Consider the following 15,052-nt stretch of genomic DNA (forward strand, 5'->3'; position numbering starts at 1 on the left):
CAGGCCATGCTCTTGGCCATCCCTGGGGTGAGGTGTGCTCTTGGGTGGCCGTGGGGGGCCTGGGCTGACCCCCTCATGTCTCCCCAGAAACTGCTGGAGGAGTGTGAACAGCACAAGGAGAAGGTGGAGGAGTGCCAGCGCTATGCCAAGCAATACATCGACGCCATCAAGGTGTGCCTGGGGGGCTGAGGGGGCAGCACGGTGTCCTGCAGGGGTGGGCTCACAGCACCGTGGCCAGGGGGCCCGTCCCAGGCTGCAGAGCTTTGATCACTCTCTCCTCACCAGGACTATGAGCTGCAGCTGGTGAGCTTCAAGGCGCAGGTGGAGCCGGTGGCATCGCCGGCCAAGAAGCCCAAAGTGCAGTCAGCATCTGACAGCATCATCCAGGAGGTGAGGGGGGGGTCTCGCTGCCCCTGGCCTGGGACGTCCTGCAGCTCCTGGGGCGTGGCTGCTCACTGCAGGGGTGGACTTGGGGGTGTGGAGTGTGGTTTTGCCTCCGTGCAGCCCCATCATTGCTGGGGTGCCGGCGGGCCGCGGGCGAGCTCCCGTCTCTCCCGCTGACCCACTGTCCCCACAGTACGTGGACCTGCGGACGCAGTACAGTGAGCTGACCACGCTCACCACCCAGTACATCAAGTTCATCACCGAGACCCTGCGGCGGCTGGAGGACGAGGAGGTAGGGAGCGGTGCAGGGTGGCATGGCCGGCTCTATGACCGAAAGGAACGCACTTCAGGGGGTCTCTGGTCCCATCACTAACGCCAGCCCACGGCCATGACTCCAGCCCTCTCACTGACCGTGGCTCATGGCCTGACTCTGGCCCCACCACTAACGCCAGCCCATGGCCGTGGCTCCAGCCCCATCACTAACAGTGGCCCATGGCTGTGGCTGCAGTCCCAACCCATCACTAACAGTGGCCCATGGCCGTGGCTCCAGCCCCATCACTGACACTGGCCCATGGCCGTGGCTCCAGCCCCATCACTAACAGTGGCCCATGGCCGTGGCTCCAGCCCCATCACTAACAGTGGCCCATGGCCGTGGCTGCAGTCCCATCACTAACAGTGGCCCATGGCCGTGGCTCCAGCCCCATCACTAACAGTGGCCCATGGCCGTGGCTCCAGCCCCATCACTGACACTGGCCCATGGCCGTGGCTCTAGCCCCATCACTAACACTGGCCATGACTCTGGCCCTCTCAGTAACACTGGCCCACGGCCCCGAGCTCCTGCTCCCTGCTGGGCTCCTGGGAGCGAGGCTGCTGGCTCTGCGTACAGCGGGTCTCCGGGCCCAGCTGGCTCTGGGCACCGGGGCTCTGGTGTGACTGGTGGTAGGAGGCACTTCCCAGATACACGTCGTGCAGTCAGCACCTGCCTGCGCATGCTGCTGTGCCGGGCGCTGGCCCGCGGGGTCTGGTGCGGGGTAACCTCTCTAACTCTTGGTTTCTGCCCTTGGAGCCGCTTTGCCAGTGCTTTTTCTTGGGGAATATTTGTGTTGGTGGGGATCTAATGGAGGGTAAAAAACCAGGATGACTCTGGCAGCCGTGCACCAGGTACTCACTCTGCGCATGCCTTCTCCCCGCGGCACCCTCCGCCTCCCCCACGGCTCACCGCCCTCTCCTCGCCCTCCTCTACATCTGCGCCGGGACCAGGGGTCCGCTGTGGGTCTGGCTCCCCTGCATGCGCTGCCCGCCCCGCCGAGCGCGCGGCTGCCTCGCTCACGGTGCATGTGGTGCGTGTACCGCGGCACGGCCCCGAGCCGGGCGCCAGCTGCCTTGGCCCTTTGGCAGAGCCCGCTCCCAGCTGTCTGGAGAGGGCTGGGACGGGTTTGAACCAGCTGAACTGCTCTCTCCTGTTGAGGCTTTCCCGGCAGGGAAGGCTCTGCCGGCGCCGCCCTCGCACCGCTCCCCTCTGTTCTGCTCCCGGTGCTCCGGCCGTCTCTCTCGTTTCCCCACGGCAGGGGCTGTGTGTGCCAGCCCCCTCGCAGGGGCAGCCACGGTGGTGATGTGCACGCTGCTCGCATCGTCTTCATCGCTTGGGCTCCGCTCGCTCTCTGTCCCTTCTCTCTGGAACGTGGCTTCCCGTGCTGCTGTCTGGCTCCTGTTGCCTGTCTGGCTGTGCTGTCGTGTGTCCCCTCTCGTGCCACACATCTTCTGGAAGCTGGCGTCACCGGCTCGTGCGGTGGCCCGGGGGCCGAAGCCATTCCACGCGCATCTGCCACCCCTCCGCTGTCTCGGCAGTGCGTGGCTGGGCCAGCATCGAATCCACGGCGCGATCGCATCCCTTGTGATTTGTCTCTCTCTCCCCTCTCTGTCCCCTGCACCCTCTTTCCCCTCCAGAAAGCCGCCGAGAAGCTGAAAGAGGAGGAGAGGAAGCGGCTGGCGGAGGTGGAGGCGCAGCTGGAGAAGCAGCGGCAGCTGGCCGAGGCCCACGCCAAAGCCAAGGCACAGGCGGAGGCGGAGGCGCGGGAGCTGCAGCTCCGCATGCAGGAGGAGGTCACCCGGCGGGAGGTGGTGGCCGTGGACGCCGAGCAGCAGAAGCAGAACATCCAGCAGGAGCTGATGCAGCTGCGGCAGAACTCGGACCACCAGATCAAGTCCAAGGTGAAGCTGATCGAGGAGGCCGAGTACAACCGCAAGAAAGTGGAGGAGGAGATCCGCCTCATCCGCCTGCAGCTGGAGAGCACCGAGAAGCAGCGGGAGAGCGCGGAGACAGAGCTGCAGGAGCTGCGGGCACGTGCCGAAGAGGCCGAGCGGCAGAAGCGGCAGGCACAGGAGGAAGCCGAGCGCCTGCGCCGGCAGGTGAAGGAGGAGAGCCAGAAGAAGCGGGAGGCAGAGGAGGAGCTGAAGCGCAAGGTGCAGGCCGAGCGCGAAGCGGCGCGGGAGAAGCAGAAGGCGGTGGCGGACCTGGAGCAGCTGCGGCTGCAGGCGGAGGAGGCTGAGCGACGCATGCGGCAGGCAGAGGCTGAGAAGGACCGGCAGATCCAGGTGGCCCAGGAGGTGGCCCAGCGCAGCGCTGAGGCCGAGCTGCAGAGCAAGAGGCTCTCTTTCGCCGAGAAGACGGCGCAGCTGGAGCTGTCGCTGCAGCAGGAGCACGACGTGGTGGCCCAGCTGCAGGAGGAGGCTGAGCGGCTGAAGAGGCAGCAGCTGGAGGCCGAGCGCTCACGGGAGGAGGCTGAGAAGGAGCTGGAGCGCTGGCGGCAGAAGGCCAACGAGGCGCTGCGCCTGCGGTTGCAGGCCGAAGAGGTGGCCCACAAGAAGTCGCTGGCGCAGGAGGAGGCCGAGAAGCAGAAGGAGGATGCTGAGCGCGAGGCCCGCAAGCGCGCCAAGGCGGAGGAGGCCGCCCTGCGGCAGAAGGAGCTCGCGGAGGAAGAGCTGGAAAAGCAGCGGGAGCTGGCAGAGGGCACAGCCCAGCAGAAGCTGGTGGCGGAGCAGGAGCTGATCCGGCTGAAGGCGGAGATGGAGAACGGGGAGCAGCAGCGCCTGCTCCTGGAGGAAGAGCTCTCACGGCTGAAGGGGGAGGTAAACGAGGCCATCCAGAGGAGGAAAGAGCTGGAGGAGGAACTGGCCAAGCTGCGGGCAGAAATGGAGGTCCTGCTGGAGAGCAAGGCCAAGACGGAGGAGGAATCGCGCTCCAGCAGTGAGAAGTCCAAGCAGCGGCTGGAGGCAGAGGCCAACAAGCTGCGGGAGCTGGCCGAGGAGGCTGCCCGCCTGCGCGCCCTCTCCGAGGAGGCCAAGCGGCAGCGGCAGCTGGCAGAGGACGAGGCCGGCCGGCAACGGGCCGAGGCCGAGCGCATCCTGAAGGAGAAGCTGGCGGCCATCAACGAGGCCTCGCGGCTGAAGGCGGAGGCGGAGATCGCGCTGAAGGAGAAGGAGGCCGAGAACGAGCGGCTGCGGCGGCTGGCGGAGGATGAGGCCTACCAGCGCAAGCTGCTGGAGGAGCAGGCGGCCCAACACAAGCAGGACATCGAGGAGAAGATTGCCCTGCTGAAGCGCTCCTCAGAGAGCGAGCTGGAGAGGCAGAAGGGGCTCGTGGAGGACACGCTGCGGCAGCGGCGGCAGGTGGAGGAGGAAATCCGTGCCCTCAAGGCCAGCTTCGAGAAGGCCTCAGCTGGCAAGAGCGAGCTGGAGCGGGAGCTGAACCGCATCCGTGGGGAGGCGGAGGAGGTGCAGCGCAGCCGGGAGCAGGCAGAGCGGGAGGCTGAGCGGCAGCGGGCGCTGGCGCTGGAGGAGGAGGGCCGGCGGCGCGAGGCCGAAGAGAAGGTGCAGGCCATCCTGGCGGCCGAGGAGGAGGCCGGGCGGCAGCGGCGGCTGGCCCTGGAGGAGGTGGAGCGGCTGCGGGCCATGGTGGAGGAGGCGCGGCGACAGAAGGAACTGGCGGAGAAGGAGTCAGAGCGGCAGATCCAGCTGGCACGGGAGGCGGCGCAGAAGCGGATTGCGGCGGAGGAGAAGGCGCACCTGGCTGCCGTGCAGCAGAAGGAGCAGGAGCTGCTGCAGACGCGCCAGCAGGAGCAGAGCCTCCTGGACCGGCTGCGCGAGGAGGCCGAGCGGGCCCGGCGGGCGGCTGAGGAGGCCGAGTTTGCCCGTGGCAAGGCCGAGCAGGACGCCAGCTTGTCCCGGCAGCGCGTGGAGGAGGCCGAGCGGCTGAAGCAGCGGGCAGAGGAGGAGGCGCAGGCCAAGGCGCAGGCACAGGCGGATGCGGAGAAGCTGCGCAAGGAGGCCGAGCTGGAGGCCGCGAAACGGGCGCAGGCAGAGCAGGCGGCCCTGCGGCAGAAGCAACTGGCCGATGCCGAGATGGAGAAGCACAAGAAGTTTGCCGAGCAGACGCTACGGCAGAAGGCGCAGGTGGAGCAGGAGCTGACCAAGGTGAAGTTGCAGCTGGATGAGACAGACCACCAGAAAGGCATCCTGGACGAGGAGCTGCAGCGGCTGAAGGAGGAGGTGACGGACGCCGTCCGGCAGAAGGCCCAAGTGGAGGAAGAGCTCTTCAAGGTCCGGGTGCAGATGGAGGAGCTGGCCAAGCTGAAAAGCCGCATTGAGGAGGAGAACAAGGCGCTGATCCTCAAGGACAAGGACAACACGCAGAAGTTCCTGGCGGAGGAGGCAGAGAAGATGAAGCAGGTGGCAGAGGAGGTGGCCCGGCTGAGCGTGGAGGCGCAGGAGGCCGCCCGCATGCGGCAGCTGGCTGAGGACGACCTGGCGCAGCAGCGGGCGCTGGCGGAGAAGATGCTGAAGGAGAAGATGCAGGCGGTGCAGGAGGCCACGCGGCTGCGGGCTGAGGCTGAAATGCTGCAGAAGCAGAAGGATCTGGCTCAGGAACATGCAAAGAAGCTGCAGGAAGACAAGGAGCAAATGCAGCAGCGCCTGGCTGAGGAGACCGAAGGCTTCCAGAAGACACTGGAGGCCGAGCGCCGGCGGCAGCTGGACATCACAGCTGAGGCTGAGCGCCTCAAGCTGCAAGTGGCCGAGATGAGCATGGCCCAGGCCAAGGCTGAGGAGGAAGCCAAGCGGTTCAAGAAGCAGGCGGAGGAGATCAGTGAGAGGCTGCATGAGACGGAGCTGGCCACACAGGAGAAGATGACGATGGTGCACACCCTGGAGATCCAGCGGCACCAGAGCGATGAGGACGCAGAAAAGCTGCGGAGGGCCATCGCTGACCTGGAGAAGGAGAAGGAGAAGCTGAAGCAGGAGGCAGCGCTGCTGCAGCAGAAGGCAGAGGAGGTACTGGGCTGTGGGTCTCCCGTAGTGGTGGCGGTTCGCAGGGAGGCTGTCCCTCTTCCCAGCCAGCCCACACCATCCCTGGGCAGGTCCCCGAGGACCATCACCGGGGATGGTGGGGCAGGATCCCCTGTGCAGGTCAGGGATGTGCGTAGAGTTGGGGGCAGTGGAACAAACCCCTCAGGCAGCGTCGGAGCAGGACCCCGAACCCCTGGAGCTGTGGAGGTGGGATCCCCATCGCCTGGGCCGGCTCTTCCACCCCTTGGCGCGTCCTGCCGTGTTCTTTGTGCCCGGCTCCCAGCCTTAGTGCCGGGGCTTCCCTTGTGTCCTTCCCCTGCTCATCCTGCCCCATGCTGTGTGTGGCTCCCTAACCCGGCTCTGCTCCTTAACTCCTACCTGTTGTAGGGAGTGTGTGGGTGACTCTGTGCCTCCCCTGCCGCCCGTCCCCCTGCCTCAGAGCCCCCCACTGCCCTCCTGGGTGTCTGACCACGCTGTTCTCTCTCCCACCCCAGATGCAGGTGGCCCAGCAGGCTCAGCTCCGTCAGGAGACGCAGCTCCTGCAGCAGAGCTTCCTGACGGAGAAAGATGCCCTGCTGCAGAAGGAGAAGTTCATTGAGGAGGAGAAATCAAAGCTGGAGAAGCTCTTTAAGGATGAGGTGAACAAAGCCCAGAACCTGAAGGCAGAGCAGGAGCGGCAGCAGCAGGAGATGGAGCAGGAGAAGCAGCAGTTGAAAGCTATGTTAGATGAAGCTAAGAAGCATCAGAAGGAAGCTGAGGAAAACGTCAGGCACAAGCAGGAGGAGCTACAGCAGCTGGAGAGGCAGCGACAGCAGCAGGAGAAACTTCTGGAAGAAGAGAACAAGAAGCTGAGGGAGAGGCTCGAGCAGATGCAGGAGGAGTACAAGGCTGCCCTGGCCCAGCGACGGGAGATCATGATCCAGACAGATGACCTGCCTGGGGAGGTGGTTACCACAACGCAGCTGCTGGACATCAAGGCTGTGCCCAACGGCCGGGATGCAATGGATGGCCTAGCCCAGAATGGGGAGCCGGAGTTCGCCTTTGACGGCATCCGGCAGAAGGTGTCGGCAGAGAAGCTGGCTGATGCTGGCATTCTGAGCAGGGACAGCTTAGACAAGTTGGCGAAGGGAGTTGTGAGCGTGGGCGAGCTCTCTCAGAGGGAGGATGTCAAGAAGTACCTGCAGGGCAAGAGCAGCATTGCTGGTTTGCTGATCAAACCCTCCAACCAGAAGATGAGCATCTACGAAGCCATGAAGAAGAAGCTGCTGAGCCCAGGCACAGCACTGGTGCTCCTGGAGGCACAGGCTGCTTCTGGCTTCATCATTGACCCCGTGCGGAACGCGAGGCTCTCGGTGAACGAGGCGGTGCGGGAGGGAGTCATCGGGCCAGAGCTGCACAACAAGATGCTGTCGGCCGAGCGGGCCGTCACCGGCTATAAGGATCCGTACACAGGTGACAAGATCTCCCTGTTCCAGGCCATGCAGAAGGATCTCATCGTCAGGGATCATGGCATCCGCCTGCTCGAGGCCCAGATCGCCACCGGCGGCATCATCGATCCTGTCAACAGCCACCGCCTGCCCGTGGAAGCCGCCTACAAGCGCGGCTACTTCGATGAGGAGATGAGTCAGGTCCTGTCTGACCCCACTGATGACACCAAGGGCTTCTTCGACCCCAACACTCAGGAGAACCTCACCTACCTGCAGCTCATGGAGCGGTGCGTGACTGACCCGGACACGGGGCTGTGCCTCCTGCCCCTCACTGACCAAGCAGCCAAAGCTGGAGAGCTGGTCTACACTGACAAGGAAGCCAAGGATGTCTTCAAGAAGGCCACAGTGACAGCACCGTTTGGCAAGTTCCAAGGGAAGACGATGACCATCTGGGAGCTCATCAACTCCGAATACTTCACTGAGGACCAAAGGCGGGACCTGATCCAGCAGTACAGGACTGGCAAGATCACGGTGGAGAAGATCATCAAGATCGTCATCACGGTTGTGGAGGAAAGTGAGAAAAAGAGCCAGATGTGCTTTGAGGGCCTGCGGGGCCCCGTGCCCGCTGCCGAGCTGCTCGAGAGCAAGATCATCAACAAGGACCTCTACAACCAGCTGCACCAGGGCAAGAAGTCCATAAAGGATGTGGCAGAGATGGAGTCCGTACGGCAGTACCTGAAGGGCACGGATGCCATCGCTGGTGTCCTGGTGGAGTCTACGGGCCAGAAGCTCACCTTCTACGAGGCCCTGAAGAGGAACTTGCTGAAGCCAGAAGTTGCCCTGTCCCTGCTGGAGGCACAAGCTGCCACCGGCTACATCATCGACCCTGTGGGTAACAAGCTCTTCTCTGTGGATGAGGCGGTGAAGGCTGAGGTGGTGGGGCCGGAGTTCCACGAGAAGCTGCTGTCGGCAGAGAAGGCAGTGACGGGCTACAAGGATCCCTACACAGGTCAGACGGTTTCCCTCTACCAAGCGCTCCAGAAGGGCCTCATCCCCAGCGACACTGGGCTCCGGCTGCTGGACGTCCAGCTTGCCACCGGTGGCATCATCGACCCCGTCAACAGCCACCGGCTCCCGCTTGAGGTCGCCTACAAGCGCGGCTACTTTGACGCGGAGATAAACAAGGCTCTGACTGAGCTCCGAGACGATGCCAAGGCTTTCTACTGTCCCAACACCCAGGAACACCTCACCTACGCCCAGCTGCAGAAGAGCTGCCACCGCGACAGGCAGACCGGCCTGTGTCTGCTGCCCCTGTCCGACAAGGCGATCCAGTCGCAGCAGGAGGAGGTCTACACCGACAGCCAGGCCAAGGAGTGCTTCGACAAAGCAACCATAGAGGTCCCGGTGGGCAGCATGAAGGGCCAGACCATGACCATCTGGGAGCTGATCCACTCCGAATACTTCACAGAGGAGCACAGGCGGGAGCTGCTCCGACAGTACAAGACTGGCAAAGTGACAATCGAGAAGATCATCAAGATCGTGATCACCATCATCGAGGAGGCAGAGACCAAAAAGCAGGAGAAACTGACGTTCAGCGGTCTGCGTGCACCGGTGCCAGCCAGCGAGCTGCTGGAGTCCCGCATCATCAGCAAAACCCAGTACGAGCAGCTGAAGGAAGGCAAGAAAACAGTGAAGGACCTCTCTGAGACAGATGCGGTGAGGAGATTCCTACATGGCAGTGACTGCATTGCCGGTGTCTATGTGGAAGCCACCAAGGAGAAGCTGAACATCTACGAGGCCATGAAGAGGAACCTGCTGAGGCCCAGCACTGCCGTGGTCCTCCTGGAGGCCCAGGCAGCCACGGGGTTCTTGATTGACCCTGTGAAGAACCGTAAGCTGTACGTCAACGAGGCGGTGAAGGCTGGCATCGTCGGGCCTGAGCTGCACGAGAAGCTGCTGTCGGCTGAGAAGGCTGTCACGGGCTACAAGGATCCCTACTCGGGCGATACCATCTCCCTCTTCCAGGCCATGAAGAAAGGGCTTATTGTCAAGGAGCACGGCATCCGCCTGCTGGAGGCCCAGATCGCCACGGGCGGCATCATCGACCCCGTGCACAGCCACCGCCTGCCCGTGGAGGTGGCCTACAAGCGTGGCTACTTCGACGAGGAGATGAACCGGACCCTCTCCGACCCCACCGATGACACCAAGGGCTTCTTCGACCCCAACACTCAGGAGAACCTCACCTACGTGCAGCTGAAGGAGAGGTGCATCGAGGACCCCGAGACGGGGCTGTACCTGCTGCCTCTGCGGGAGCCTGAGAAGCCAAAAGTGGTGGAAACCACTCACATGTACACAGAAGCGGAGACACGGAAGGTGTTTGAGGAGACACAGGTGGACATCCCCGTGGGCAGCCGGGCAGGCTCCTCCATGTCGCTGTGGGAGATCATGCACTCGGACCTGCTGCCTGAGGAGCAGCGTAAACATCTCATGGAGGAGTTCCAGTCTGGCCGCGTGTCCAAGGAGCGCATGATCATCATTATCATCGAGATCATCGAGAAGACTGAGATCATCCGGCAGCAGAACCTCACATCCTATGACTACGTCCGGCGCCGCATCACAGCCGAGGACCTCTACGAGGCCAAGATTATCTCACAGGACATCTACAACCTGCTGAAACAGGGCTCCAAAACCTTCCGGGAGCTCCTGGATGTGGAGACTGTCTGGAAGTACCTTTACGGGTCGGGCTGCGTGGCTGGCATCTACATCCCCTCCTCCAAGCAGACACTCAGTGTCTACCAGGCGCTGAAGAAGGGGCTGATTAACCCCGAAGTGGCCCGCTCCCTCCTGGAGGCCCAGGCAGCCACCGGTTTCATTATTGACCCCACGAAGAATGAAATGCTGACTGTGGATGAGGCAGTGAGGAAGGGTGTGGTGGGGCCAGAGATCCACGACCGGCTCCTGTCTGCAGAGAGGGCTGTGACCGGCTACAGAGACCCATACAGCGAACAGAAGATTTCCCTCTTCCAGGCCATGAAGAAAGATCTCATTCCCAGCGAAGAGGCCCTCAAGCTCCTGGACGCCCAGATCGCCACCGGCGGCGTAATTGACCCTCACTTGGGCTTCCACCTGCCCCTGGAGGTGGCCTACCAGCGGGGCTTCATCAACAGGGAGACGTACGACATGCTGTCGGAGCCCAGCGAGGTGCGCAGCTACGTGGACCCCTCCACAGACGAGAAGCTGAGCTATACCCAGCTGCTGAAGCGGTGCCGGAAGGACGAGAGCTCCAGGCTCCTCCTGCTCCCACTCTGCGACACACGGAAGCTCACCTTCCGGGGGCTGCGGAAGCAGATCACTGTGGAGGAGCTGGTCCTCTCGCAGGTGATGGATGAGGCCACAGCCCAGCGCCTCCAGGAGGGTCTCACCTCTGTTGAGGAGGTCTCTAAGAACCTGAAGAAGTTCCTGGAGGGCACCAGCTGCATCGCTGGCGTCTTTGTGGACTCCACAAAGGAGCGTCTGTCCATCTACCAGGCCATGAAGAAGGGGATCATCCGGCCCGGCACTGCCTTCGAGCTCCTGGAGGCGCAGGCGGCCACGGGCTACGTGATTGACCCCATCAAGGGCCTCAAGCTGACCGTGGAGGAAGCTGTGCGCATGGGCATTGTGGGCCCCGAGTTCAAGGACAAGCTGCTCTCCGCTGAGAGGGCCGTCACCGGCTACCGGGACCCCTACACCGGAAAGCTCATCTCCCTCTTCCAGGCCATGAAGAAGGGTCTGATCCTGAAGGACCACGGGATCCGCTTGCTGGAGGCACAGATCGCCACGGGAGGCATCATTGACCCTGAGGAGAGCCACCGCCTGCCCGTGGAGGTGGCCTACAAGCGGGGCCTCTTTGATGAGGAGATGAACGAGATCCTGCTGGACCCCAGTGACGACACCAAGGGCTTCTTCGACCCCAACACAGAGGAGAACCTGACCTACCTGCAGCTCATGGAGCGGTGCATCACAGACCCAGAGACTGGCCTCTGCCTCCTGCCTCTGAAGGAGAAAAAGCGGGAGAGGAAAACCTCCTCCAAGTCCTCCGTCCGCAAGCGCCGGGTGGTGATCGTTGACCCGGAGACGGGCAAGGAGATGTCCGTGTACGAAGCTTATCGCAAGGGCCTCATAGACCACCAGACTTACCTGGAGCTGTCAGAGCAGGAGTGCGAGTGGGAGGAGATCACCACCTCCTCCTCCGATGGCGTGGTGAAGTCAATGATCATCGACAGGCGCTCGGGCCGCCAGTACGACATCGATGATGCCATTGGCAAGGGTCTGATTGACCAGTCAGCCCTGGACCAGTACCGCTCGGGCACCCTCTCCATCACCGAGTTTGCTGACATGCTCTCTGGCAACATGGGTGGCTTCCGGTCACGGTCGTCCTCAGTTGGATCCTCCTCCTCCTACACCGTCAGCCCGGCCCTGTCACGGACCCAGATCTCCATGTGGACTGACCCAACCGAAGAGACTGGGCCAGTGGCAGGCATCCTGGACACGGACACTCTGGAGAAGGTGTCCATCACCGAGGCCATGCGCCGCAACCTGGTGGACAACATCACAGGGCAGCGGCTGCTGGAAGCCCAGGCCTGCACCGGGGGCATCATCGACCCCAACACCGGTGACAAATGCACCGTCGCTGACGCGGTCACCAAGGGCCTGGTGGACAAGATCATGGTGGACCGCATCAACCTGGCTCAGAAGGCCTTCTACGGCTTTGAGGACCCGCGGACCAAGACGAAGATGTCGGCGGCGCAGGCACTGAAGAAGGGCTGGCTGTACTACGAGGCCGGGCAGCGGTTCCTGGAGGTGCAGTACTTGACAGGGGGCCTGATCGAGCCCGATGCCCCGGGCCGCGTCTCCCTGGACGAGGCGCTGCAGAAGGGCACCATTGACGCGAGGACTGCCCAGAAGCTGCGGGATGTCAACACCTATTCCAAGTACCTCACCTGCCCCAAGACCAAGCTCAAGATCTCCTACAAGGACGCCATGGACCGGAGCATGATCGAGGATGGGACCGGCCTGCGGCTGCTGGAGGCCTCCTCCCAGTCCAGCAAGGGCTACTACAGTCCCTACAACATCAGCAGCGCCGGCTCCACCTCCGGCTCGCGCTCGGGCTCTCGCACCGGCTCCCGCTCAGGCTCCCGGCGTGGCAGTTTCGACGCCACCGGCTCCGGCTTCTCCATGACCTTCTCTTCCTCCTCCTACTCCTCCTCGAGTTTCGGGCGCAGATACGCAGGGGGCACCCAGGGCGCCGTGGAGGTGGCTGCCCTTGCCCTCGGCCTGGCCTCATCCAGAAGCTGCGGGTGGGAGGCGAGCAGGGAGTGCTCCGGGGCGTGTGGGCCCCTGCTCCACGTGGCCTGAGACCTGCCAGCCCCCCGAGGCGCTGCCTCACCCGCTCCGCATGTGGCAACGCTGCTGGCTAATCACTAGTATTTTTTTTTTAATTTTGAACCTCCACTCTTCTCCCAAAGCAGTGCCTCAAGTTTAACCAAAAAGACAAGACTAATAAATTAATATATGAGAATGTGCTGACAGTGTTTGTATATTAAGAGACAAGAGACAACACACACTACCCTCCCCACCCTGTGCCCCAGGACAGGACACCGTTCCTGCTCCTGGCTGCGCCAATCCCGCCGCTGCTCGCACACGGCGCAGCCGAGCCGGACACCAGGAAAACAGTTCCCTGTTTGGATCTAACCACTTAGCACTCTTTTGTAATTAACCTGCCGGCTTCAGCCCCTGCACCCCAAAGGAGGAGACTGCCTTGGCCCCGTGGTGCACCCCGCTGCAGCTGATGTGCCAGAGGAGGACATTGCAGGCTCCTCGGCACTGGACAGCCACACACACCACACCAGCCCTGAAGCTGCTGCCTGGACCCCTTCCACATGTCCTCACTGCAGCGAGGAGGGGGCTCTGCACCCCAGCCCCCGAGCTGCCCCATCTCCCTGCCTTGGCCTCCCGGCACGTCCCCACCACCACGCCGTGGAACCGGTGCCCCAACCGTAAGTGCCGCGCTGGCGCTGCCCGGTGCTTGCGCGCCACGCGGGGGGACCTGCCTCCGCTCGCCGCTTCGCCCGCCGAGGGGCTTCGCTGCGTGCCTGCCTCCGCCAGCCCACCCGCTCACCCGGGACGCGCCTGCCGCGCTCTGTCTGTCTGTCTCTCCGTGTATCTGGGAAGTGCTTCTGCTCCAGGTTGATTTCCTCACACTCACGTGGCTCCATCACCTGTTGGCAGGTGTCTGCCAGAGCCCGTGCCCCAGCCTGGGTCTGCGCAGCTCCTGCACACAGACCCCCCCAGAGCCGTGGGGGTTTTCCTGGCCCTCACAAAGGCTGTGAGGGCCGTGGGACTCCTGCAGCACAGGGTGGGCCACGGGGTGCTGTAGCAGCCTGACACACCTTCTTGTTAGAAATAGGCAGATTTCTGTAAAACCGGCCTCCTTCTCCTCCTTCGCGGTAATTCCATGGCCCTGGCTCCCCCTGTGCCGGCGCTAACGCGCTCTCTCTCTGGCAGACCTCTTTTTCCAGTCCCAACAAAGACCTCCCAGTGCCGCTGGGCGAGCTCCTGAGCTGGGTCTCCGACATCAGCAGGTCGTGGATGGGCCCGAGGGAGGCGGCAGCTGCTCGGCCGTGCTCACCAGCGCAGGTAACACCGCCCTCCCCGCTCTGTCCCGGTCCCACAGAAGGTGCGCGGCACCGACGGCCGGGCTCGGTGCCTTCATTTCATGGATTGTTCTCCCCGTCTCATCCCATCTTTTCTGTTCGCTTTGTTGTAGCGTGGCTGGATGTCCATACCACCTCCCCTCATCGCCGCCGTGGAGCCCGTCCCCCGCCCTGAGGCCGGTGGGACCGCGCCTGAGGACACAGGGACGTTCTCCCTCACCCTTTGCACTTGCCAGAGTCCCCGGCCAGAGACTGGGGCCACAGTGCCCGAGCAGCCAATGGCCCGAGAAACACCCACGGGGTCACCACAGGGCCCCCACTTGCCCCACACAGTCCCTCCTCCCCAGGGATGGCCTCGTGGTGTGGTGTCGGGCTCACTGCGGATCTCCAAAACATCTCCTCCTCCCCTCCTGCTCTCATCTGCCTCCTGTAAATCCAGTCATGTTACCCTCCGCCTCTGGTGTCATTATTGCTCTCATTGCCCCGTTTGGCTTTGCATGAGGTGCCTCTGCGCGCAGCTCCAGGACAGTCCCCGCTCCCGGGGCCCCCCGCACCCCGACCATCACTCGCCGGGACAGGGGGGCTCCATCGATGACCCAATCACATCTCTTTCTGGGGACAGAACACTAAACTTGTACATACCACCAAGTGTCTGTAAAAGAGCAGTGTGGACCCAGGGCTCCCCTGCAAGGGCAGTAAAGGAGAATCCTCTGAAACCAGCCGGCAGCTCTGCGTGATCTGTTCGCCCCCTGGCCTTGCCACCGTGGCCGTGGGCTCCCATTGCCTCCTGCAGCTTCAGGCCATGGGCTGCCACAGGTGGTGGTGAAGTGTGCTGGGGTGCCAGGGCCTGACCAACACCTGCTGCAGGTGCTGCACCTGCGCGCTGGGCCTTGGGGTACCCGTGGTGCTGCCAGGGACAGAGCAGGGCTGCAGGGTTGTCCCCAGAGCTGCCTCGTGCTGTTGGCACAGCTGACACTGCTGGGAGTCATTGTGGCTGCAGCCACCGGGCCAGTGGACCCCTGGTTTTGGGGAGTGGGTGCTGCTGCTGCTGTGGGGGCTTCTGAGCATCGCTTGTATGAGGACAGACCTGTCCCTTCATCAGTGGGGCTGGGCAGGGGCACTGTCCTCCATGGTCCTGTTCCCATGTGTGCTGCTGCCACTGCTGACCTGGGGCTGTGCTGGCCGCTGCCGTGGGCACTGCCC

General features: G+C 63.2%; 1 protein-coding gene across 1 annotated transcript in view; it reads left to right on the forward strand.

Moving 5' to 3' along the window:
* Positions 1 to 12,719, forward strand: part of PLEC (plectin) — a gene marked incomplete at its 5' end in the record, with an annotated part of 19,194 nt that extends 6,475 nt beyond the window's left edge. The window contains 5 exons of the mRNA XM_033511671.1: positions 88 to 171; positions 286 to 390; positions 578 to 676; positions 2,332 to 5,712; positions 6,222 to 12,719. Coding sequence (XP_033367562.1) covers positions 88 to 171; positions 286 to 390; positions 578 to 676; positions 2,332 to 5,712; positions 6,222 to 12,551 — 9,999 coding nt within the window. The remainder of the gene's footprint in view (positions 1 to 87; positions 172 to 285; positions 391 to 577; positions 677 to 2,331; positions 5,713 to 6,221) is intronic.
* Positions 12,720 to 15,052: the final 2,333 nt, after the last annotated feature.

This window comes from Parus major, unplaced genomic scaffold (genome assembly GCF_001522545.3).
Source record: "Parus major isolate Abel unplaced genomic scaffold, Parus_major1.1 Scaffold430, whole genome shotgun sequence".
Lineage (NCBI taxonomy): Eukaryota > Metazoa > Chordata > Aves > Passeriformes > Paridae > Parus > Parus major.